The sequence below is a fragment of the Oncorhynchus keta genome, chromosome 24, assembly GCF_023373465.1.
Source record: "Oncorhynchus keta strain PuntledgeMale-10-30-2019 chromosome 24, Oket_V2, whole genome shotgun sequence".
NCBI classification, from domain to species: Eukaryota; Metazoa; Chordata; class Actinopteri; order Salmoniformes; family Salmonidae; genus Oncorhynchus; species Oncorhynchus keta.
In genome coordinates, this window is record NC_068444.1 from 18,911,383 (window position 1) to 18,935,534 (window position 24,152).

General features: G+C 43.0%; 1 protein-coding gene across 1 annotated transcript in view; it reads left to right on the forward strand.

The window, feature by feature from the left end:
• Window positions 1-24,152, forward strand: part of LOC118402794 (mitogen-activated protein kinase kinase kinase 4-like) — an 87,150-nt gene that overhangs the window by 18,046 nt on the left and 44,952 nt on the right. The window contains 1 exon segment of the mRNA XM_052477920.1: window positions 22,709-22,917. Coding sequence (XP_052333880.1) covers window positions 22,709-22,917 — 209 coding nt within the window.

Sequence of the window (24,152 nt, forward strand, 5' to 3'; positions counted from 1 at the left end):
GACAATTGATTTCTCAGAAGCGATTGGAACAATGGCTACCTCTGTACTTTTCGCCAGATTTTCTCCGGGAGCATCATGTGACTACTTGCGCAATGTAGCCCCTACGGGTATTCTTCAACATAAATGCGTAAAACTACGTCACAATGCTCTAGATAACTTGGAATACGTAGAAAGCGTAAGCTGGTTCATAGCCCATTCACAGCTCAATGGGGACTCATTGGCACGCAGCGCTTTCAAAATATGGAGCACTTCCGGATTGGATTTTTCTCAGGCTTTCGCCTGCAAAATCAGTTCTGTTATACTCAGACAATATCTTTACAGTTTTGGAAACGATAGTGTGTTCTATCCAAAGCTGTCAATTATATGCATATTCTAGCATCTTGTCCTGACAAAATATCCCATTTTAAACGGGAACATTTTTTTCCCAAAAATGAAAATACTGCCCCTAGAGTCGCAACAGGTTAAGAGGCTCCTCTCCTCAGGTAACGACCTGTATTAGTGGCACCTGTTTGAACTTATCAGTATAAAAGACACCTGACCACAACCTCAAACAGTCACACTCCAAACTCCACTATGGCCAAGACCAAAGAGCTGTCAAAGGACACCAGAAACAAAATTGTAGACCTGCACCAGGCTGGGAAGACTGAATCTGCAATAGGTAAGCAGCTTGGTTTAAAGAAATCAACTGTGGGAGCAATTATTAGGAAATGGAAGACATACAAGACCACTGATCTCCCTCGATCTGGGGCTCCACGCAAGATCTCACCCCGTGGGGTCAAAATAATCACAAGAACGTTGAGCAAAAATCCCAGAACCACACGGGGGGACCTAGTGAATGACCTGCAGAGAGCTGGGACCAAAGTAACAAAGCCTACCATCAGTAACACACTATGCCGCCAGGGACTCAAATCCTGCAGTGCCAGACGTGTCCCCCTGCTTAAGCCAGTACATATCCAGGCCCGTCTGAAGTTTGCTAGAGAGCATTTGGATGATCCAGAAGAAGATTGTGAGAATGTCATATGGTCAGATGAAACCAAAATAAAACTTTATGGTAAAAACTCAACTCGTTGTGTTTGGAGGACAAAGAATGCTGAGTTGCATCCAAAGAACACCATACCTACTGTGAAGCATGGGGGTGGAAACATCATGCTTTGGGGCTGTTTTTCTGCAAAGGGACCAGGACGACTGATCCGTGTAAAGGAAAGAATGAATGGGGCCATGTATCGTGAGATTGAGTGAAAACCTCCTTCCATCAGCAAGGGCATTGAAGATGAAACGTGGCTGGGTCTTTCAGCATGACAATGATCCCAAACACACAGCCCGGGCAACGAAGGAGTGCCTTCGTAAGAAGCATTTCAAGGTCCTGGAGTGGCCTAGCCAGTCTCCAGATCTCAACCCCATAGAAAATCTTTGGAGGGAGTTGAAAGTCTGTGTTGCCCAGCAACAGCCCCAAAACATCACTGCTCTAGAGGAGATCTGCATGGAGGAATGGGCCAAAATACCAGCAACAGTGTGTGAAAACCTTGTGAAGACTTACAGAAAACGTTTGACCTCTGTCATTGCCAACAAAGGGTATATAAACAAAGTATTGAGAAACTTTTGTTATTGACCAAATACTTATTTTCCACCATAATTTGCAAATAAATTCATTAAAAATCCTACAATTTTTTTTTTCTCATTTTGTCTGTCATAGTTTAAGTGTACTACCTTTGATGAAAATTACAGGCCTGTTACGCACGCCTCTATGAAGAGGGAACGCAACACCCTGCTACAACTAAACTCTCCGTGAAGAGAAAAAGGTATGGACTGTAGGTGAGAGTAAGAATAACAACATGCAGAATGTGGTACCGTTTACAAGGACTTTATTCCTTTACACGGTAATATGGGGAAAAGGGGCTGGACGGAACCAAAGCAAAGAAAGTAAATCTCAAAGCCCCCCCTCTCCTATCTTACCTGCCTACCCACTACTTACCTAATTTAGCACCACCTGGTGCCCTAACCAAAATACAGGGGGTGGTCCGCCCAGGTCTTACCTAGTGTGCCTAGACAGCGAATATGCTACGGGTATATGTATGCCCGCGGGCCTCTTGCCTAAAAGCACTCCCTAGGTGCCTTCCTTCCCCTTCTCCTCTGGGAACAAATGAAACAGAATATTAAACAATTTCACAAACAAACTAAGAAACAAAGGACATCAAATAAGCTCTATCTGAGCAACAAACTCACAAAACATACCAACTTCCCAGCAATGAACTCCCATCAAAATCAACCCCTAGCAAAATCTCTCCAGCAAAATCTCTCTCTGCTGAACAGAACACTGGCTTTTATATAGCTTCTGAAGGAATGGGTAATTGGAGACAGCTGTGTCTTGACGAGGGGGCGGGGTCAGCTCTCCAATTGGTCGACTCCATGGCTAATCAGCTGCTTGAGGGATTTCAGGAAGCCATTTCCTGAAATAAACACATGCAAACATACAAACTACAACACATAAACTGGGGAACGTAACAAGGCCTCTCATATTTTTAAGTGGGAGAACTTGCACAATTGGTGGCTGACTAAATACTTTTTTGCCCCACTGTACCTGTGTAATTGCGCACCCAGCTCAGTCAGGTGCTTCGATGTATGAGATTTGACATTGTCCGTATGGCTCAAGTTCATTTGCACACAAATCATACAATGATGGAAAGACCTATGTGTTGTCCTGGTGAATGCAGACAGAAAAGAGTTTCTTTGCCTCAATTTTGTACCGCATATTGAATATAGTTGCAGAGTCCCTGTAATTCTAGATTCCGATCATTCGGGCGAGGATAAAACAGTTGTGTGAGAAATGCGTCATTATGCAAGCGGTCAGGAAAAAAATTGAGCTCATCTCTCAATTAAAAAAATCATAATACTTGATAACCAGCGCACTTCTGAATGTTAAAGCTTTACATGGTCGCTGCCCATATCATTGGAGCAGCGAGAGCATGCTGCAGAGAGAAGAGATGGAAGAGAAGAGTGGTGACTGCTCGGGAGCGGAATTTATGCGCTCTTGACAGTTGGGGCAGTTGAGTCTCATAGCAACCAAATAAACAAGTGACGTCACCGGTTCCTCGGTCTGTCATTCCTGAAGGTTTGAGTCATCAGTCTGGACTGCCTAGCACTGCTGCACCTTATTTAAACACACACGCCACATGTATGACATACACTGAGAAAAGTGTACACACCCTTGCAAGCTTAATTTGGCTACAACTGCTAGCATTAACTCCCAGACACATACTACACCTAGGTAGAGGGAGAATTTGCATGTAGTGGCGAATGTATCAGCAATCCAAGAATCAGTTTATGCCTAGTTGCACAGATATTTGGCAGTTGTCATAATTCACAATAATGAACTGTGATTTATTGCAATATTTCATATGGGGGTAGATTTCTATTCCAGAGAACAGTTTCTTCTAATGGTCTTTTGTAATAGAAAGTAATAAATGGAATCTAGTTAATGTCTACTGTTTCAAAAAGGCTTACGTGGGCCTACTCATGTCTACGTGGACTTGTTTAACATTCAATGAAAATAACACGAAGGTGTCCAGTCAAACGTGTATATATGAACCAATTGGTAAAATAATGGTTATTGTGTAGATACTATTAAGAAAGCAGATGTTCCAAACCTCATGTCTCAATAATAATCCATTAAGTCATTTCAGATTTGAGCCTTTTAGGATGGCTAAAATTATGGTGACTAAATCAGGGGGGGAAAAAGACCAGAAAGTGGTCATATCTAGAAAATACCCTTGCTTATCTTGGTTGGATGCTGTGCAAGAATTAACTGATAGGCTCACTGTTGAACTCATCATTTTTTTTCTTCTCTAATCCAATGGACATAAAACAATAGAGGTAAGATGGATATCGATTGAGACAGATATAGTATTTTCATAGTTTAGTATATGCGTTTCATATTAATGCAAAATTCCTGTTAAGATTTTTTCACAAAAACAAATCTGTGAAATGTCCACGGAGCACTGAGCGTACTTCAAGCTTTTTATTTTCTAAGCCTTTTACATTTAATTCAGCTCGTGCGACCCATGGTTTTGCAGACTACCACCACAACATGTAAAATCCTCAAGTTGTAGCCAGAAAGCGGCACCGCTCTGTCAATAGGGCTTGGAATTGCCGGGACCTTACGATACGATAACGGTACTTAGGTGCCAACACTATTGTTTTTGTTTTTTTAAGTATTGCCACTCGAGACGGTGACTTTTTCATTGCGTTTTGATGTTCCAAACATATTGCTCCCCTTCTGTCTGCAGGGGGACAAGAAAGCCATGAAAGAGTTCTGATCAGCCATTAAAAGTGATGAACCAATTGGCTCCCTAATTTTGAAAGATGGGGAGAATAACCTAATGAAGAAAAGATACTGACATTTTGGTGCAGTTACAGCCATCTAGCGCAAAAATAATATTGCTATTGTCAAAACTATGCGTCACGATATTGTATAAAAAATGTATATGCTCTACACTCTCCACAGATATCCTATGATATTACGTTCTGAGTTATAATGTGAAAATCTGACTGTCCTGTTTTAAATTACTGTTTAATACCATGAATATGCATCAAAGGTGTGATACAGATGAGAGCTGCATGATTTGGACAATATCTAATTGCTAATTATTAGTGATGCACCGATATGACATTTTGTCCGATATCCAATATTTTCCTTGACAAAAAAACGATGCCGATAACCGATATTTAAAAATGTTTTGCACCCTTTTAAGCATTCTAGTACAGTTAAATAGTTAACACACACATGGACAAAGCGGTCTAATGCACTGCATCTCACTGCAAGAGGTGTCACTACAGTCCCTGGTTCGAATCCAAGCTGTATCACATCCGTCCGTGAGTGGGAGTCCCATAGGGCGGCACACAATTGGCCCAGCGTCGTCCGGGCCGTTGATTGTAATAAGAATTTGGCTTGCCTAGTTAAATAAAGGTTACACACACACCACACTGACCAAAAAGTTATTTTGTTAGCATTTACGTATGTCCCCCTTACCAGTAAAACATAATCAAAACCTATTTCTTTCACTTACTTGCTGTGCTGTTTCGTTGTTCAGTCGTTTTGTTCTCAACCAGGATTTCTATGGAACGCCGTTTGGCTCTTTGTGTGTCAAAAGAGATGCACGTCAAATAACACTTTGACCAATCAGGACCTGAATATGATAATTTAACACGTTTATACATTAATGTAATTATTACACTGATTACACTCACTCGTATTTCATGTCACAATGATTAATCGATACATATGCTGGTCATGAAGAAAGAAAGCTAGCTAGCTCATGGATGCAAACAATGTTCTTCCCCAAAAACATAGCAAAATGACATCTGTTTCAGTATCTAGGTGTCATCTAAAATAACCCTAATTTATAAGACACTATTTACTTGATTGATGGTGGTTGGACCCATCTATGTGAAGCTAGCCACAATAAGGATTAGCCACAATAATGGGCTTTGCGGTTAGCCTTCAAAATAAAAGTATGGCATAATTCTATTTGTTTTCATTTGCATCACTGTCAATGTCATACTTTTATTTTGAAGGCAAACTGCAAAATCCACTATTGTGCCTAATCTTTATTGTGGCTAGCTTCACAACACATTACCCAGTCCGTTCGAGCCTCACTAGCCAGATGAAGCTAGCTTGCTGCTTATAACGTTAGCTTTGGGCAATAGGGTTAAGTAACTGGCTTGCTATTTATTTTCATGAATTTCAATTTCAGTAGGCGAACAACAAGTGGCAACCTAGCTAATACTTACTCACAAGGATTCCTAAATAATGAATAATAATGAAAATGATTGCAGTTTCTACTGGTCATTGTTTTCAGGTTGGTTGTATTGGTGCTAAGCCAAAGCTAGCTACCCCAGAAGTTGCGGTCGAACAAATTATGCATTAATTCCAACGCGGTATTGTAAACACATCGTTTGTGGCCGTTTTTTTTTATTTATTATTATTATTTTTTTAAACTTTGTACAGCTTTGACAGTACTATTGTGTCTTTTTTAGACAAACCCAAACGGTGTTCCATAGCATGTATGTCGTGACGCTAATAGCAGTGATGTTATTACTGTGTAACTCCGGGAGGGCGACATCTGAAAAATAGCACACTTGGTAGTGTGTACTGGTGCTTGACCAGTCAGCGAAAGCCAACATCATCCACGACAGATAACGGTTGATTCTCAAGGGCAATGAATTCCATTATCTTGGCTTTAAAGGATTTCAAAAGTTCCCGCTGAAATGTTCTTACTCTTTCAAATGACTGCTCGACTTGACTGCTTGATCCACACAGCAAACATTGTGGGCTAGGTTAGGAATGCTGTGTTGCACGTGTCGCACAATTTTCCGTGGCATCGTCATGTACCTACATATAGGTATGCATGGTAGTTTTGAAATCTGTTTTTAACATTGCCGTTAAACTAGACATCGGGCCGATACTGATGTTGGCATTTTCAGCTAATGTCGGGCAATTCCGATATGTTCACACACGGATATATCGTTCATCCCCACTCCTTTTTTTTGGGGGGGGGGGGGATATTGCAAATGTGATTATGAATTTCGATTCTCAAACACGTCAGTGAGAACTTGGTTATTTCATCAGACATGGTTAAAACACCTGTTATGGTAGAGAACACCACTTCTAAAAGAAGATCATATTAATGAACACATACAAAACCAAATGCAACATTATTTTCCAACATTGCTATACATATGATGCTAGGATTATTACACCTACATATGAACAAACATTATTTTTCCATTGAGTTATTAAATTACCCAAGTTAAATATTTATTCAGGCAGCCATAGGCTGCAGATGGAATCGGAAGATTATAATAGTGTAATTATAAGTGGAAGTGCCTTAACATGTAACACACAGCCTACTGATTTTTAAATCTAGTCCAGACATTCAATGCGATGACCTTTAACACATTTTGCACTTATCTTTACGTACAGTTTCTGCTCCCTATTCAGGTCCCAGGTTCGTTTAATTTATGAAAATAAATGCTAATTAATATTGTTCCATCGCATCTCCTAAAAACGTTTTCAATATAAGTCTAAGATGATAGTCTAGAAACTAAAGCTTTGGTTGTCTTCCTCTCAGGCTTCCATGTCTTCTCCCTGGACCTCCTCAATGTCCACCTCTTGACTGTCAGTCAGACTCTGAGGCCTCATCTTCACTGTCACAACCCAACCTGGTTGAGGATGGCCCGTTGTCATGCTCAAAAAGCCAAAAATTTGTCTGGACGGCCACCAATTTTTCAACCCTTGTTTTGGTCAGCCTGTTGCGTGCTTTGGTGTAAGTGTGTGTTCCCAAACAAGGACCAGTTGCGCTCTGAGGTGGCTGATGTTGGTTGGATTTGGAGGATGATTGTGGGGAAAGAGCCTCAGATCCACAAAGTCCCTTCCACCAGGTGGCTGATGAGAGGTTGGCACGACTGCCATATTGCATCTCCATCCCAAAGCCCTTGCTTGGAAGTGTACTTCGCTAGATTGCCAAGAACCTTGCCCTCATCCAGACCAAGGTGGCGAGACACAGTAGTGATGACAGCATATTCCTTGTTGATCTCTGCACCAGACAGGATGCTCTTGCCAGCATACTTGGGGTCCAACATGTACACTGCGGTGTGTATAGGCTTCAGGCAGAAGAATTCACGCTTTTTGATGCATTTCAGAACTGAAGTTTCCTCTGCTTGGAGAAACATTGAAGTGGGCAGGGTAGTATGGATTTCTTCTCTTACATCTGCAAGCAGTCTGAACATCAGACAGTATGGCATTGTCTCCCTCAATCCGTGCAATGGCTACTGCTGTAAGTTTCAGGCTGCTTACCACTCTCATCCAGGAGGATCCTCTTGATGGGGCTGTCCATATCGGCAGACTGTGATATGGCCATTTCTTGGAGAGACTCCTTCCCCCCCCAGCAGACAGTCAAAGATGATGACATAACCACCCTAAGAGTTGTTGCTGGGTGGTGCTCTTATTCTTCTCACTTTGCTTGGTCAGGTAGATTGCTGCTATAACTTGATGACCCTTCACATACTTAACCATTTCCTTGGCTCTCTTGTAGAGTGTCCATTGTTTTCAGTGCCATGATGTCTGTGAGGAGCAGATTCAATGCATGAGCAGCACAGCCAATGGGTGTGATGTGAGGGTAGGACTCCTCCACTTTAGACCAAGCAGCATCCATGTTTGCAGTATGGTTTGTTACCAGTGCAAATACCTTCTGTGGTCCAAGGTAATTGATAACTGCCTTCAGCTCATCTGCAATGTAGAGACCAGTGTGTCTGTTGTCCCTTGTGTCTGCGCTCTTGTAAAATGCTGGTTGAGGGGTGTTAATTATTCTTTGTCCAAGAACATTCGACCATCCATCAGATGATTGCAATAGTCTGCTTTCTCTATGATTTGCTTGACCTTCACTTGAACTCTGCATCCATAAATTATTAGATAAAGCATGTCTGGTTGGAGGGGTGTATGCTGGGTGAAGAACATTCAGAAATTTCTCCCAATACACATTGCCTGTGAGCATATATATATGCCATTTAGCAGACACTTTTATCCAAAGCGACTTACAGTCATGTGTGCATACATTCTACGTATGGGTGGTCCCGGGAATCGAACCCACTACCCTGGCGTTACAAGCGCCATGCTCTACCAACTGAGCTACAGAAGGACCAGCATCAGAGGCAAATCGGTTGCATACACAGCTCGAGCAAGACATTCATCAGCATTTCTCTGACTACGTTCCTCCATTGAGTCAAAGAAACTTCTGATTCCGGTAGGATCATGAGCTGTTGCTAACAATAAGGTGTCTGATTCATCATTTTCACCTCGAATAGAAGTAGAGGGAATTTTGTCAGGTTGCTTGTTGTGTGCGCTGAGGGAACTTTATGCACGTGGCCAGAGGATTCTGCATCTTTGTTGCATTCTTCACATATGATTTGGCACAGTACTTGCAAATGTACATAGCTTTTCCTTTCTCCACACATCAGATAGTGCCTGTGGCATTTTCCTGTAAAGACTACAAATAAATGAGAAAAAAACAACAAATACAATTCCATGTACAGATAAATAGTGTACAGTTGAAGTTGTAAGTTTACATACACCTTAGCCAAATACATTTAAACTCAGTTTTTCACAATTCCTGACATTTAATCCTAGTAAAAATTCCCTGTTTTAGGTCAGCTAGGATCACCACTATATTTTAAGTTTGGGAAATGTCAGAATAATAGTAGATAGAATGATTTCAGCTTCAATTTTTTTCATCACATTCACAGTGGGTCAGAAGTTTACGTACACGCAATTAGTATTTGGTATCATTGCCGTTAAATTGTTTAACCTGGGTCAAACGTTTCGGGTAGCTTCCCACAAGTTGGGTGAATTTTGTCCCATTCCTCCTGACAGAGCTGGTGTAACTGAGTCAGGTTTGTAGGCCTCCTTGCTCAAACACGCCTTTTCAGTGCTGCCCACACATTTTCAATGGGATTGAAGTCAGGGCTTTGTGATGGCCATTCCAATACCGTGGCTTTGTTGTCCGTAAGCCATTTTGCCACATCTTCAAAGCATTTTCCATTTGGAAGACCCATTTGCGACCAAGCTTTGTCTTCCTGAGTGGTGTCTTGATGTTGTTTCAATATATCCACGTAATTTTCCTTGTCATTATGCCATCTATTTTGTGAAGTGCACCAGTCCCTCCTGCAGCAAAGCACCCCCACAACATGATGCTGTCACCCCCGTGCTTCACGGTTGGTATGGTGTTCGACACGCAAGCATCCCCCTTTTTCCTCCAAACATAACGATGGTCATTATGGCCCAACAGTTCTATTTTTGTTTCATCAGACCAGAGGACATTTCTCCAGAAAGTATGGTATTTTTCCCCCATGTGCAGTTGCAATCCGTTGTGTGGCTTTTTATGGCGGTTTTGGAGCAATGGCTTCTTACTTGCTGATATAGGACTCGTTTCACTGTGGGTATTGATACTTTTGTACCCATTTCCTCCAGCATCTTCACAAGGTCCTTTGCTGTTCTGGGATTGATTTGCACTTTTCACACAAGTACGTTAATCTCTAGGAGACAGAACGCGTCTCCTTCCTGAGCGGTATGAAGGTTGCACGTCCCATGGTGTTTATACTTGTGTACTATTGTTTGTACAGATGAACGTGGTACCTTCAGACGCTTGGGAATTGCTCCCAAGGATGAACCAGACTTCTGGAGATCTTGGAGAAAAGAAAAAAAAATCTGAGGTCTTTGCTGAATTCTTTTGATTTTCCCATGATGTCAAGCAAAGAGGCACTGAGTTTAAAGGTAGGCCTTGAAATACGCCCACAGGTACACCTCCAATTGACTCAAATGGTGTCAATTAGCCTATCGGAAGCTTCTAAAGCATTACATATTTTTCTGGAATTTTCCTTTCTGTTTAAAGGCAGTCAAATTAGTGTATGTAAACTTCTGACCCACAGGAATTGTGATTAAATTGCAATAATCTGTCTGTGAAAAATTACTTGTCATTTACAAAGTAGATGTGCTGACTGACTTGCCAAAACTATAGTTTGTGGAGTGGTTGAAAAATAAGTTTGAATGACTCCAACCTAAGTGTATGTAAACTTCCAACTTCAACTGTACATGTTTTTAAAATGAAACATGTATGGTAACAGGTGATTTAACACTCCTCAGTTAGCATGCTCAAGCAAGCTAAAACCCACATGTTAGCAAAAACTAACTCGCAGAAATTGTTAACAAGTTAGAAATGATTTAATCACTTTGCTGTAGGCTACTATTTACTAGTTAACAAAAAATGTGTATCATATAAGATATATTCACCCCACCCAGTATTGTAATCAAAACTTACCAGAAAGCATGTAGTCCTTGGCTCAGACAGTGTAGTGGTGTGGGCTCAATAGCATCTCATTAGTGTGCAAGATCTTGAGAATCAGCTGTCCATATGATGGAAGAATGCACTGTGCATGCAGAGGGTTGCAATAAAATTGAATTGGGGAAAGTTTGACCAAAATATGCCACAAGACCTAGAATTGCCTTATGTATCCTGCAAAGGTTCACTGTTATAAGTTAACGTTTTTGGTGATTTTAGGCAAAATTCCCAGGCTTAACTTCCATTGAAAATTTCCAAAGATTTCCTGGAAAATTTCCAACCCTTTGCAACCCTTTTTCTGACACTCTGACGCTCTTTCTCTCCTCACCAGCATCTAACAGCTCACTCTAAGTGGGGATGCTTGTGATTGACCAGCATGTACATGCCATGCAGAGTGAGATCTCGCTTGTGATTTGTCAGCGTCCTTTGTATATTTAGAGTGAACGAGTGCAGTCTAGTGCATCTCATTGGAGTAGGTACCGTACTCAATTTTTTGTTGTGTTAACCTCGTCAAAAAAAGTTAATAGCAGTCTTGCGATATGCATGTTGAACGTCATTATCACAATTTTGTTTGGAATTAGATTAAGACTGATCTACTCTCCCACCACTTCTATTTTTAAACCCATATGCTAAGAGCATGCATCTGGACACATCTGACACACACACACACACTGTTCTGGCATATAGGAAGCCCAATGGCATGCAGCAGGTGTCGGTCTGGATGTCCTTGGTTTCTCCCTGGGAACAGAACGAAGTGTGTGTGTGTGTGTGTGTGTGTGTGTGTGTGTGTGTGTGTGTGTGTAGATGTATAGAAGGGTCAGTGTGTGTGGAGGGGGTGTCTCTTGGTGAGGAAAAGAGAGGCAGATGGGCAGTGGGTCCCTGTGGCTCTTTGTGTGTGCTTGCACACTCCCCCTCTCTCCATGCGTCTCTTTATCTCGCATTGAAAGGCTTTGCCCACTAATTGTCGGATTAGTGAAAGCGATCCACCAATGCCCCACTGCACCCATGCCCCACTGCACCCAATCAACACACACACACACACACACACACACACACACACACACACACACACACACACACACACACACACACATGTGGGGGAATGTCTTTTAATCAGTTGATCAATGGAGAGGCACATGGCGTTGCGGTCGACCAGACAGATGGACTGCAGTGCGGATGTTTAGGACCCATTTCCCCTCTATTGTTTTTACCTCCTCTTTCCCGTCCTATTAAAATCCCTTCCTAAAAGGTTTAGAGGGACAAAGCTGTGCTGGCAGGGTCATATTTGAAGACATGTGCACCCTCCTGCGTTGTTCATTTAGGTTTTTTTCTTTTAGTTTCTTTAACCAAAGAAGTGTGGAAGTGTTTAGAGAGCTTGGTTGGTTACACACACACACACACACACACACACACACACACACACACACACACCTACTGCAGTCAGTCAGTATGACCTCAATCAGCCTATCTCTGGCACAGACAAAACAGGCTACTGAGTGTTAGATTATATATGGCCTAGTAGTCTGTTCAGTTGCTTGATGTGTCCAGCATTTCAACCTTTTGACATCACTACATTGAATGAATTTGAATAACTTTTTGAGTTTACCTAATGGCAGAATTTGGTGATGTTTTTGAGGTGCAGAATTTTAGTCTGGAGACTGTTTCTGCTGTCACCCCATAACATTGTCAGCATCATTGCTTTTTACACACCAGAGGGCAAGTGAGCCAGCTGGTGGCTTTACGTGATCTTTAGGTTAACCTTTTTCAACTTTGACCTGGTGCCGTATGGCTGCACCCCCTCCCAATCCAGCAGATGGACTTTTACTAGCCTTTCTTCTGAAATGTGCACTTGTTCACGCCTCGTCATTGATTTAGGAGAGCAATCTGCAGTTAGTTGTGGCCAGTTTAACGGTAACGGAATTCCACTGAGACCCTTTCACTTTAACATGTATATCAAACAACATTGTTTTCAAAGTTTAACAAACCATAGAACTCTATGCACAATGACTACTTTTAATTTTCACTGAAAATATTACAAAAAAAAACGTTCACAGGAAGTACTCTGCAAATACAAAGTTTGGTAACGGAGTAAAGTTTTACGTTAATTCTGTTTCCATACTTTTCAGTAAATGTTTAAGCGCAGCTGAACACTGGTCGGAGTAAGCAAGTCTCGGTTTCAACTGTGACTTCATGCTGCAGGTAAGACAGGTCAAGTGGCATTAAAAACCTCTAGATATACTACCCATCCCGGGTCCGGGAGCGTTGTCATGAAATGACACAAATTAGCATAACGCAACGGACATAAATATTCCTATTCATGAAATCACAAGTGAAATATATTGAAACACAGCCTTTTGTTAATCACCCTGTCATCTCAGATTTTGAAAATATGCTTTACAGCCAAAGCAAGACAAGCATTTGTAAGTTTATTGATAGCCTAGCATAGCATTATGCCTAGCTAGCAGCAGGCAACCTGGTCACAAATCAGAAAAGCAATCAAATGAAATCGTTTACCTTTGAGCTTCGGATATTTTCACTCACGAGACTCCCAGTTAGATAGCAAATTATTATTTTTGTAGGCGAAATAGCTCCGTTTGTTCTTCACGTTTGGCTGAGAAATCGACCAGAAATTGCAGTTACAACAACCCCGAAAAATATTGCAAATTAGCTCCATAATATCGACAAACATGGCAAACGTTGTTTATAATCAATCCTCAATGTGTTTTTCAAATATCTATTTATCAACCGGGACTGGTGGCTTCTTAGTAGGAGAGAGGGAAACAATGGCCGTATTTGTCCTCTACGCACAAAACAGACTTCTCACGCAATGTTGACGTTCAGGCTAATTTTTCAAAATAAAAGCAGACATGCATACTCACCAGACATGCCACGCATTGAGCAAGTTTGGGATGCTCTGGATTGACGTGTACAACAGCATCTTCCAGCTTCTGCCAATATCCAGCAACTTCGCACGGCCATTGAAATGGAATTTTGTCCCACTACTCTCCACAATTAACAGCCTGATCAACTCTATGAGAATGAGATGTCACGCTGTGTAAGGCTAGTGGTGGTCACCAGATACTGTGTTCTGATGCACGCCCCTAGTTTAAAATTAAAATAAAGTTCTGTGACCTACCGATGCATATCTGTGTTCCCAAATCCATAGTTTATGGCCTAATGAAATGTATTTCAATTGACTAACTCAGTAAAATCTTATTGTGTGTTATTTTTTTGTGTAGTTTGACTCCTTTTTTAAAATGTATTTCTTTTTTATATATATATACTTTTGAGGAATTTATTTAGAACTTTTTTTTTGTTCTGGCAATGACAACAAAGGGCAGACAGTCATCTGAGGGATAATGTGAAGACTTGTGGTCATCCAGCAGAGACTTAGACCAGACAAGCGACTGGTCCAACAGAAGTCTTGTCTCTTGGTGCAGCTGGCTTTCCTGTCAGAAAGATGCTTGAGGTCACCAGACCAGGGTATGTGGCACGGGGCTAGTGCAGGCTGTGAGGCAGTTCTGGAAGAGGGGAGCCAAGAGGATAAGATGGTGGCGCTCCCCCTGCCCAGGAGCACCTCAGCAATGAGGGCCTGTAAGGTCCCTAGAGGAGCAGAAGGAGTCCTCTTGACCCCGGTACGGTGTCAACTGAGGACACCAGGACTGGAGACCTCAGCGCCGACACGGCAGAGCTCAACAAGGACCCTGGGACTGGCTACTTAGGTGGCTGGACCCACTGAGCAGCAATGGGTGGCCACTGGAAGGGATGGACCCAGGCAAAGGGACCAGGATCAGGAGGTTGGGCAGCCGAGCTTGACAAAGGTCTCAGCACGACAGACAGATGTTTGACTGCAGGTCTCGACCAAGGTCTCAGGGCTATTGACCGCAGGTCCCCAGAGCTCGAGGAGGGCCTCCGCAATGCAGATTGTGAGGCCGCCCCATCAGCAACAGGAGTTGAGGTTGGCTATATCTCCACAGCAGTGACGGACAGAGATAAATGCACACATGAGCGGTAGAAAAAAACAGAGCTAGTGACTTGGGGCCTTACTGGGCTGTAGATTGTGAGCTAGGGGAAGTTAGACCTATCTGGAAAAAGAGCTCTGATACTCATACAGGAAACTGTGGGCCTAGCATAGCAGGAAACTGTGAAACCACTAGGTGATAATGGAACTGAAGGCTAATATGATCTGGACCTACTGGGGCTAGTAGAGCAGAGGCTTTAGCGTCTCCTACGACAGGACACTGAACACCTTGGACAGGCGGGTCCCCCACTGGGATGTCAGGAGGACCCCCCCCCCCATGGGGGCGTCAGGACGGTCTGGACAGCGGACATGGACCGAGCCACTGCAGCAAAGGGGGCTCCCAGGGCAGTGGCTCCCAGGGAGGAGCTTGGAGACAACAGCAGGCTGGATGTCGAAGGTAGGGTTAGGCAGGTCCCACCAGACCGGGACCGAAGAGGTCTGAGTGGACTTGGCATGCACAGCAGCCGCAGGCAGGGCTCCCACATTATGGACCAACTGACATTTGGCGGTGTCTGCTGGAGTAGGAATAGGGTGCTCTCTCAGGGTGTCAGCTCCGCCGTTCCTGGAGAAGGCTCAGTAGGACCACAGTGGTATGACGCTCATCCAGGATGAGCTCGGAGCTCGTTTGTCCCTGAGGAAGGCTGTAGGTTTTACTGATCGCAACCGGGCAGGGAGGTGAGTATTGGTCTTGGGTCCAGAATGGGTCAGCAGAACCTCATGTCATTGGAGACAGTGATGGCATCACTATGGGAACCAGTTGAGAATGTGAGGCAGGAGCTTTTTGGAACACAGTGGGGTGCTCCCCCAGGTTGAGCTCAAGTCGCTCCTCTGTATCTGGAGTAGACCGTAGGACTGCTGTGGAGACCAGTTAAGACTCTGCAGCAGGAGCTGGTTTAAGCACAGTGGTGGGAGTGTATAGCTGAGGCTTCATGGTAGGAGCGGGTGTATTAGGCCCCACTACTAACTCAGCTGGAAGACGATGGGGTGCTCCCTCTGGGTGAGCTCTGGTAGCTCCTCTGGCCCTGGAGAAAGCTGCTAAGGTGCTAACTGACAGTGTCCATCAGGTAAGTACTAGCTAAAGTGGACTGTAGGAGCCATCAATCTTTCTGACTACTTTAGCTCATCAATCTCGTCACATTGGCTGTGTAGACGCAGTGTGTCCGCTCTGGTTGTCACCATAGTTCCATGCTCCCGGTGATCTCTGGGGCAGGTTCGACGCTGATCCTGATGATATCCGATAAGTTTGATGCTAATCTTGGCGATCTCTGGTTGAGGTTAGCCTGTGGTGGGAACTCTGGATTAGCAACCAATGAAAAGGCTGAGGCTCTGTTCTCTTCTGCTGGTCAGCCTGGTGGCGAGTTGGACTGGTGATGAGTCATTTGAAGGGGTAGGCGGCCACTTTGACTGGAGTATGTCACATCTCGATTTCTCAATAGAACCCTCTAGCAGCTCTCCCTCGTAGGAGTGGATGTGTGTGGTAGTCTGTGCCTCGACTCTATGCCGTAGTAGTTGTAATCAGTGAGATATTGTGGCGGGTGATCCAGTCGGCGCAAACTTACCACATCTTGTGGAGGCTCTTCTCTGTTAACTGGCATCCTTGGGCTCTAGTACTCACTGTTGTATCCAGCTCGTAAGGACCATGAACAATAAGGGTAGGGTTGTAGAGAATCAAAGGACCATGAATGTAATAAGAAACCTTTACGTGTTGGCTTAATACTGGTAGCAACCACTACAGCATTTCTGGTCAGAACAAGGATGAGGCGGCTGTCCAGCTTGAGGCGGGTTTAATGGAAGATGTCCACATTCACACACATCTGACCACTCATGGTTCAGATAACTGAGAATCCTATCCAGTGATAACTGACATTAATTATGGGTCTAAAAGGAAAGAGGAGAAAGAACTTAGGCAAGAGCACTGTCATAATAGGAATAAAGACTGTACAAGCTAGCGCAGCCAAAGTCCAACAGCGCATGCTATACACTACAGCATAAGGCCTAGTCACATGGCAATAACCTACAAAGGCTTGGGAACTTGTAAACATGCTGAACGTAGGTAAATGAACAGTACAAGAGTGTAGGTACATCTACATAACAAAGAGCATGAGGAATTTACTAGAATAGAAATAGCCTAGCACCACAAATAACTAATGCTAAAACCGCTAACATCGCTAATAAGCATGCTAAATACCAATTCATTCTGAATGAGAACCGCTAGCGGGAGTCCGAGCTAGCTAACAAGCTCAACATAAATGGTCATTATAAACAGCCATAGGCAATAGCTCTTTTTGCCTTGTTGTTTACAGAGCTACGGCAGTTGTAGATACACGCGCAATCAAATTAACGGCAAAGGAAATGTCCACGAAATAAAAGGTAGCAGGAGAGCAAAGGGGGTTTATCCGACTTCTGCCCTACCTTGCTAGGAGTCCTTCTGAACATCCCGTAATAGAGGCTGCTGACTGCCTAACATATATTGACTGGTGTGACCTTTACTTATAATAAACTAAATTAGTTAGAACCTTCTGAATGGTGGGGGCAAAGCTGCATGGCAAAAAACACCAGTAGAGCGTGCTAGAACAGCTGACTGAAGCTGTCCGTTCTAACACCCACAGTAACATAAATGAATGAAAATGCTATTGTTACAAAAAAATGTTTTGTGTTCTACTGTTACCTAAGACCTTCATAAATGCAACCAAATTATACATTTTGCAATGGCATACAGTGCTTTCGGAATTCGGACACCCTTTTTCCAAATGTTGTTATGTTACTGCCTTAATCTACAATGGATACAATATGTGTATGTTTGGAACCACCAAGGCTCCTAGAGCTGGCCACCCGGCCAAACTGAACAATCTGGGAGAAGGTCCTTGGTCAGGGAGGTGACCAAGAACACAATGATTGCTCTGACAGAGCTTGAGAGGATCTGCGGAGAAGAATGGGACAAACTACCCAAATACATGTGCCAAGCTTGTAGCGTTATACCCAAGAAGACTTGAAGCTGTAATTGCTGCTAAAGGTGATACTACAACAGTACTGTGTAATGGGTCTGAATACTTATGTAAAAGTAATATTTGAGTTTTATTTGAAATACATTTGCAAACATTTCTAAACCTGTTTTTACTTTGTCATTATGGGGGTATGGTGTAAATTGATGAGGGGAGAAAAAGCTATTTAATATATTTTTAGAATGAGCCTCTAACGTAACAAAATGTGGAAAAAGTGAAGGGTCTGAATTTCTGAATGCACTGTAAATGAAATGTATTAATTACACTGTTATAATTTTGGAGGCCGAATTACTGCTCATTAGCTTCAAGGGGGGTCCCTCGAGGTTCAGCGGTGCTAGTGTTAGTGAAAAATCAGTCTCAGCGTAATACCTTTCCGGGGGAATGCCCTACAGTAAATGTAAACAAACACTTTATAGCCTCAAAACATTGTGAAAACTTTCATATCATGGATGGTCAGTCCTTTCATCCATAGTTCTATGAAGTTGACTGGTTCCATTTCTCCAGCGCCATCCCACAGCCTTTTACTGAAACAGTGGTAGGGACTTTGCTTTGTTGTTTTAACTGTGGAGTGCCCTTTAACAGCATAGACTTATAAGTATTGGCTGGAGAGTTTATTTTCCCAGCATTGTTACATTTCACCATTGTTAAATCCATTTAGGAAAGTATCGAAGCAAAAGTGTGGAGAATTGGTATACATCCCTACTGGTGTATACAGGGCTACTATTTCCTCTGCTCGTGCTCAGCCAGAACAGTGATGTTCCTAGTAGTGAAATGTGAACCCCCATAAACAATTGTCCTGGGTCTGTCTGCCTGGCGGCCCTCTTGGGGAGGGTTACAAAGCCCCCAGAAATCTGGTTTTGTGCCCTATTACCTAATGTAGCAAATGTGGTGTCATTCCATTACCTATGTAGTGCAATAATCATGTTTACCTTATATTAGTGAGAGACTGGCTGGGGAGTGGGGATGTGAACACTGAAAGCTCACCACAGCCCATTCTCCTGTGTATGTCTGGCCCTCTGGTCATACACAGCACTGCTATTGATACAGCAGAACTTCTACTGTTGGAGCCAGTGGCTGCTGCCACCCGGAAGGCTCCAGACCAGATAGGCGTCCTAGTCAAACCACTCATCAGTAAGATGTGCTTTGAACAGACAGTCAGTCACCTCTGCAGTTAAAGGGATAGTTAGACATTATGGCAGTAAAAAATCTACTTACCCAGAGTAAGATGAACTCATGGATACCATTTGTAGGTCTCTGTGCAGTTTTTTCCCCCACCTTTTATTTAACCAGGTAAGCAAGTTGAGAACAAGTTTTCAACTGTGACCTGTCCAAGATAAAGCAAAACAGTTACACATGGAATAAACACGAGTACAGTCAACACAATTGAGGAAAAAAATAGTATATATAGTGTGTGCAAATGGCGTGAGAAGGTAAGGCGGGCTATTTACAGATGGACTATGTACAGCTGCAGCGATCGGTTAGTTGCTCAGATAGCTGATGTTTAAAGTTAGCGAGGGAAATCTAAGTCTCCAGCTTCAGCTATTTTGTTTTTTGCAATTTGTTCAAGTCACTGGAAGGAAAGGCGGCCAAAGGAGGTGTTGGCTTTGGGGATGACCAGTGAGATATACCTGCTGGAGCGCGTGCTACGGGTGGGTGTTACCGTGATCAGTGAGCTGAGATAAGGCGGCGGTTTACCTAGCATAGACCTATAGATGACCTGGATCCAGTGGGTCTGGCGATTTATATTATGTAGCGAGGGCCAGCCGACTAGAGCATACAGGTCGCAGTGGTGGTTGGTATAAGGCGCTTTGGGAACAAAACGGATGGCACTGTGATAGACAACATCCAATTTGCTGAGTAGAGTATTGGAAGCTATTTTGTAGATGACATCGCCGAAGTCGAGGATCGGTAGGATTGTCAGTTTTACTAGGGTAAGTTTGGCGCGGCGTGAGTGGAGGAGGCTTTGTTGAGAAATAGAAAGCCGATTTGTTTTTGGATTGGAGATGTTTAATATGAGTCTGGAAGGAGAGATTAGTCTAGCCAGACAACTATGTGTTTGTAGTTTCCACATATTCAAAGTCAGAACCGTCCAGAATAGTGATGCTAGTCGGGCGGGCGGGTGCAGGCAGCAAACGTTTGAAAAGCATGCATTTGGTTTTACTTGCATTTAAGAGCAATTAGAGGCCACGGAAGTAGAGTTGTATGAATTTGAAGCTTATCTGGAGGGTAGTTAAGGGCCAGAAGTATACAGAATGGTGTCGTCTGCGTAGAGGTGAATCAGAGAATCCCCAGCAGCAAGAGCGCCATTGATGTATACAGAGAAAAGAGTCGGCCCAAGAATTGAACCCTGTGGCACCCCCATAGACTACCAAAGGTCTGGACAACAGGCCCTCTGATTTGACACAGCTGGAAGGAAGTTGATGGTAGTTAAGTGAACCATTGCTAACTCTTAAAGCGTTAGCATGTTTCAGTTCGGCCAGCGCCTAGCCGAACCAAACAATTGTGTCGCATACTCCCTTGAATGACCTTTGCTTGAGAAATGAGGGGGAAAAAGCTGCACCTGTACTGTTTGTCCATTTTTGAGATGCCGTAGCCAGAATACAATGCCTCAATAGTCAGAATGTATCCACTATAACTCAAGAAATCTGTCACAATATATGCACACACTCTACCCAACTGTTTTGGCATGGAAGCATGCAGATGCCTTTAGGGGATGTGCTTGTCTCCTTTCATGAACGATTCGATACTTCTAGATTAGGGAGGCACCGAAATTTTTGGCTGATACCGATATCTGATATTTTGCTTGCCAAATCTTTTTTTTAAATGTAGCTGCCTTTTTAAACATTCTAGTAAAGTTAAATAGCGCACGCACACAAATTAACCACAAGGTTATTTTGTTGGCATTTACGTATGTCCCCATTACCAGTAAAACATAATCAAAACCTTTTTATTTCACTCACTTGCTGTTCTGTTTTGTTGTTAATTTGTTCAGTCTCATCCAGGATTTCATCATACATGTCAAGCAGCGAAGTTTCAGCTCGGTCTGTCCGTGGGCCTCTTCAACTCAGTGCCCACTGTCACTGTGTCAGTGTCCAGCTGTATCTGTAACATTTCACATAAGCACTGTTTCTTGTCTGCATCCAAGTCCTTTGTACCTAGCATCGAGCGTGGTGGCGACAGAGGCTCAGAATGCCACCAAATCACTTGTTTCACAGCCTGCAGTAGATTACTTTACCAAGTTAACCTGACGGTCTGTGTTGTTGAGCAGGTGTGCCATGAAAGTGTATCACGTCTGCTACAGACGCAGTTGAGCTTTTTTCTCGAGTCAGTTGTTTTGAATGGAGCGAGGAGTGTTCATATTTCAAACATGTTCTGAAATGGCAGCAGCAGTATGAGAACCAGCACATTCTTGAGCATGCAATACGGCTTTCCTCAGTACGAAATCCTCGTCAACCCACTGTGCTGTCAGATTCAATGCTCATGGGGCTGACGTCGCTGGTCTAAATGTCAGTCGTGAAGCTAATAGCAGTGACACCCATAGCAAAGTAGCTCATGGATGTGAGTTTCAAAATGACTGTGTTATTCAGGAAGGACAACATCTGAAAAATGGCGCCTACTTGGTAGTGTGTACTGGTACTCAACCAGTCCGCGAAAGCCAACATCATCCAAGACAGATAACGGTTGATTTGTCAAGGGCAATCAATTCCATTATCTTGGTGTTTTTAATGGATTTCACCTTTTTGAGTTGTCTTGAAATGTTCTTACTCGTTCAAATGGCTGCTCGATCCACACAGCAGACATTGTGGGCTGGGTTTGGAATGCTGTGTTGCAAGTGTAGCGCTGTATTTGTTTTTTGACATTACATCATGTACCTACGTTTTATATGTATGCACGTCAGCTTTGACATCAGTTTTGCACATCGGCATTAAACTAGACATTGGGCCAATGTTGGCATTTTTAGATCATTTCAGTCGATTCCGGTATGTTCACCGATATATCGTGCACCCCTAGTCTAGATGCATGGCATATGATACATTTTAGTTTTAAATGTTTTGCTGCGATTTGGTTTAACTAGGAGAACAAATTGATGCAATACAATATTGTTTTTTGCATGAACACATTTTAAATATCTGCTGCTGATTGGCGCTCATGAGCTGGACATCTGAGCTGGAGCTGTCTGAGATTACTTCTCTAAGTTGAGCCAGTTAATATATTGCAGTTTTGGATTTTACCCCTGTCTCGAAAGCAAATGGTTTAGACTGTTTGGAATTTTATGGAGAGATTCTCCCACGCCTACCAATGAATGCGAAATTAATGCTGTCCTTTATGAAATTACCCTGTTCATGTAAAAATGACCAAATACACTGACTGTTTAAAGCAGAACTAACAAAACTATTTCTTACGTTGACCCTGAACCCTTATCACTGGTTGGATCTGAGTTGTGTCTACTCTGGTAGGCCACTCTGTTTTTAAACCATTTTATAGAGCACATTTGGTAACAATGACCCAGGAAAATACATTCGTCACTCAACCAATAAAGCCTATTATTTGACATTGCAAAAGCCATTTTACAAGCATCTGAAGGCTGATGGTGCCAGATGTACGAATAGCCTATTAGAATAACAGGGAAAGGCCTACCGCTCGTTGGCGTGACCACCTTTTATCTCCCGCACTTTTTTTTCAGATTTTCTTTTCACTCACCACACCCCTCATCTCCACAGGAGGTTTTTCATTGCAGATACTAGATTAGTTTCCATAGAATCCACACTAAACATAACCCTACTCTTTTCCCACAGGCAGGTCAATCCCTCAAAAGATGGTTCGGCGCATCAGAGCTGCGAGGTGGAAGACTTTTGGTACGAGCCCAGCGAGGAAGAGGAAGCTCTGTACGGCACATCACCCCCCTACACCTCCCGGCAGATGAAACGCATGTCGGGAAAACACCAGAAGAACAGCCAGGCCAGGTCGGCTGGACGCTCCCCCGTTGGACACTCTCCTAACAAGAGTAAGTTGGGGGGATAAGATGGAGGCAGTTGTCAGAGTCCGATGTAGAGGGGACAGGGGTATCGTAGAGGGGACAGGGGTATCGTAGAGGGGACAGGGGTATCGTAGAGGGGACAGGGGTATCGTAGAGGGGACAGGGGTATCGTGTGATAAACATGTTAGGCAAACGCCTTGTTTGCAGATAAACGTGACAGATAAACATTAACCCAATCTACCTGTTTAGGACAATTTATACCCTACGTAGACGGACCCTGCAGAGTGCAGTGTTTTTGTTACAAAAGAAGTGGGTCCTTGTAGTGCGTTCCAACATTCGACATACTCCTGTGCCACATGAAAATTGTAATGCGCTGTATTATTCATTGAGTAGCTGTGGGGGCATTGTTTAGGCAATGAAGCTTGCTTGGTTCCTTGATCTATAGGCTATGCATCAAAGTAGCCTCTTGCATTGATAAGCAAATATAATCTCAGCTACTATTCAAATAACAATGTAACTTCATTAGAATAACTAGTGATTCTAGGCTATTTGTAAAAACCACTGCGAGATGTGCTTCTCCGCGACCAAAACATTACATTCTACTTTTAGCTGATATGGTAACTAATACATTAAAGCAGCATATTAAACTGGGATATAATGTTGTAGATTACACTGGCAAGTAAAGACTATATTTGCCAAGGCATATTATTTACAGTTGAAGTCGGAAGTTTACATACACCTTAACCAAATACATTTACCTCAGGTTTTCACAATTCCTGACATTTAATCCTAGTAAAAATGCCCCGTTTTAGGTCAGTTAGGATCACCACTTTTATTTTAAGAATTTGAAATTTCAGAATAATAGTAGTGATTGATTTCAGCAATGATTTCTTTCATCACATTCCCAGTGGGTCAGAAGTTTACATACACTCAATTAGTATTTGGTAACGTTGCCTTTAAATTGTTTAACTTGCGTCAAATGTTTCGGGTTACTTTCCACAAGCTTCCCACATTAAGTTTTGGCCCATTCCTCCTGACCGAGCTGGTGTAACTGAGTCAGGTTGATAGGCCTCCTTGCTCTCACATGCTTTTTCAGTTCTGCCTACACATTTTCTATAGGATTGAGGACTTTGTTGTTCTTAATTGATTTGGCCACAACTTTGGCAGTATGCTTGGGGTCATTGTCCATTTGGAAGACCCATTTGCGACTAAACTTTAACTTCCTGACTGATGTCTTGAGATGTTGCTTCAATATATCCACA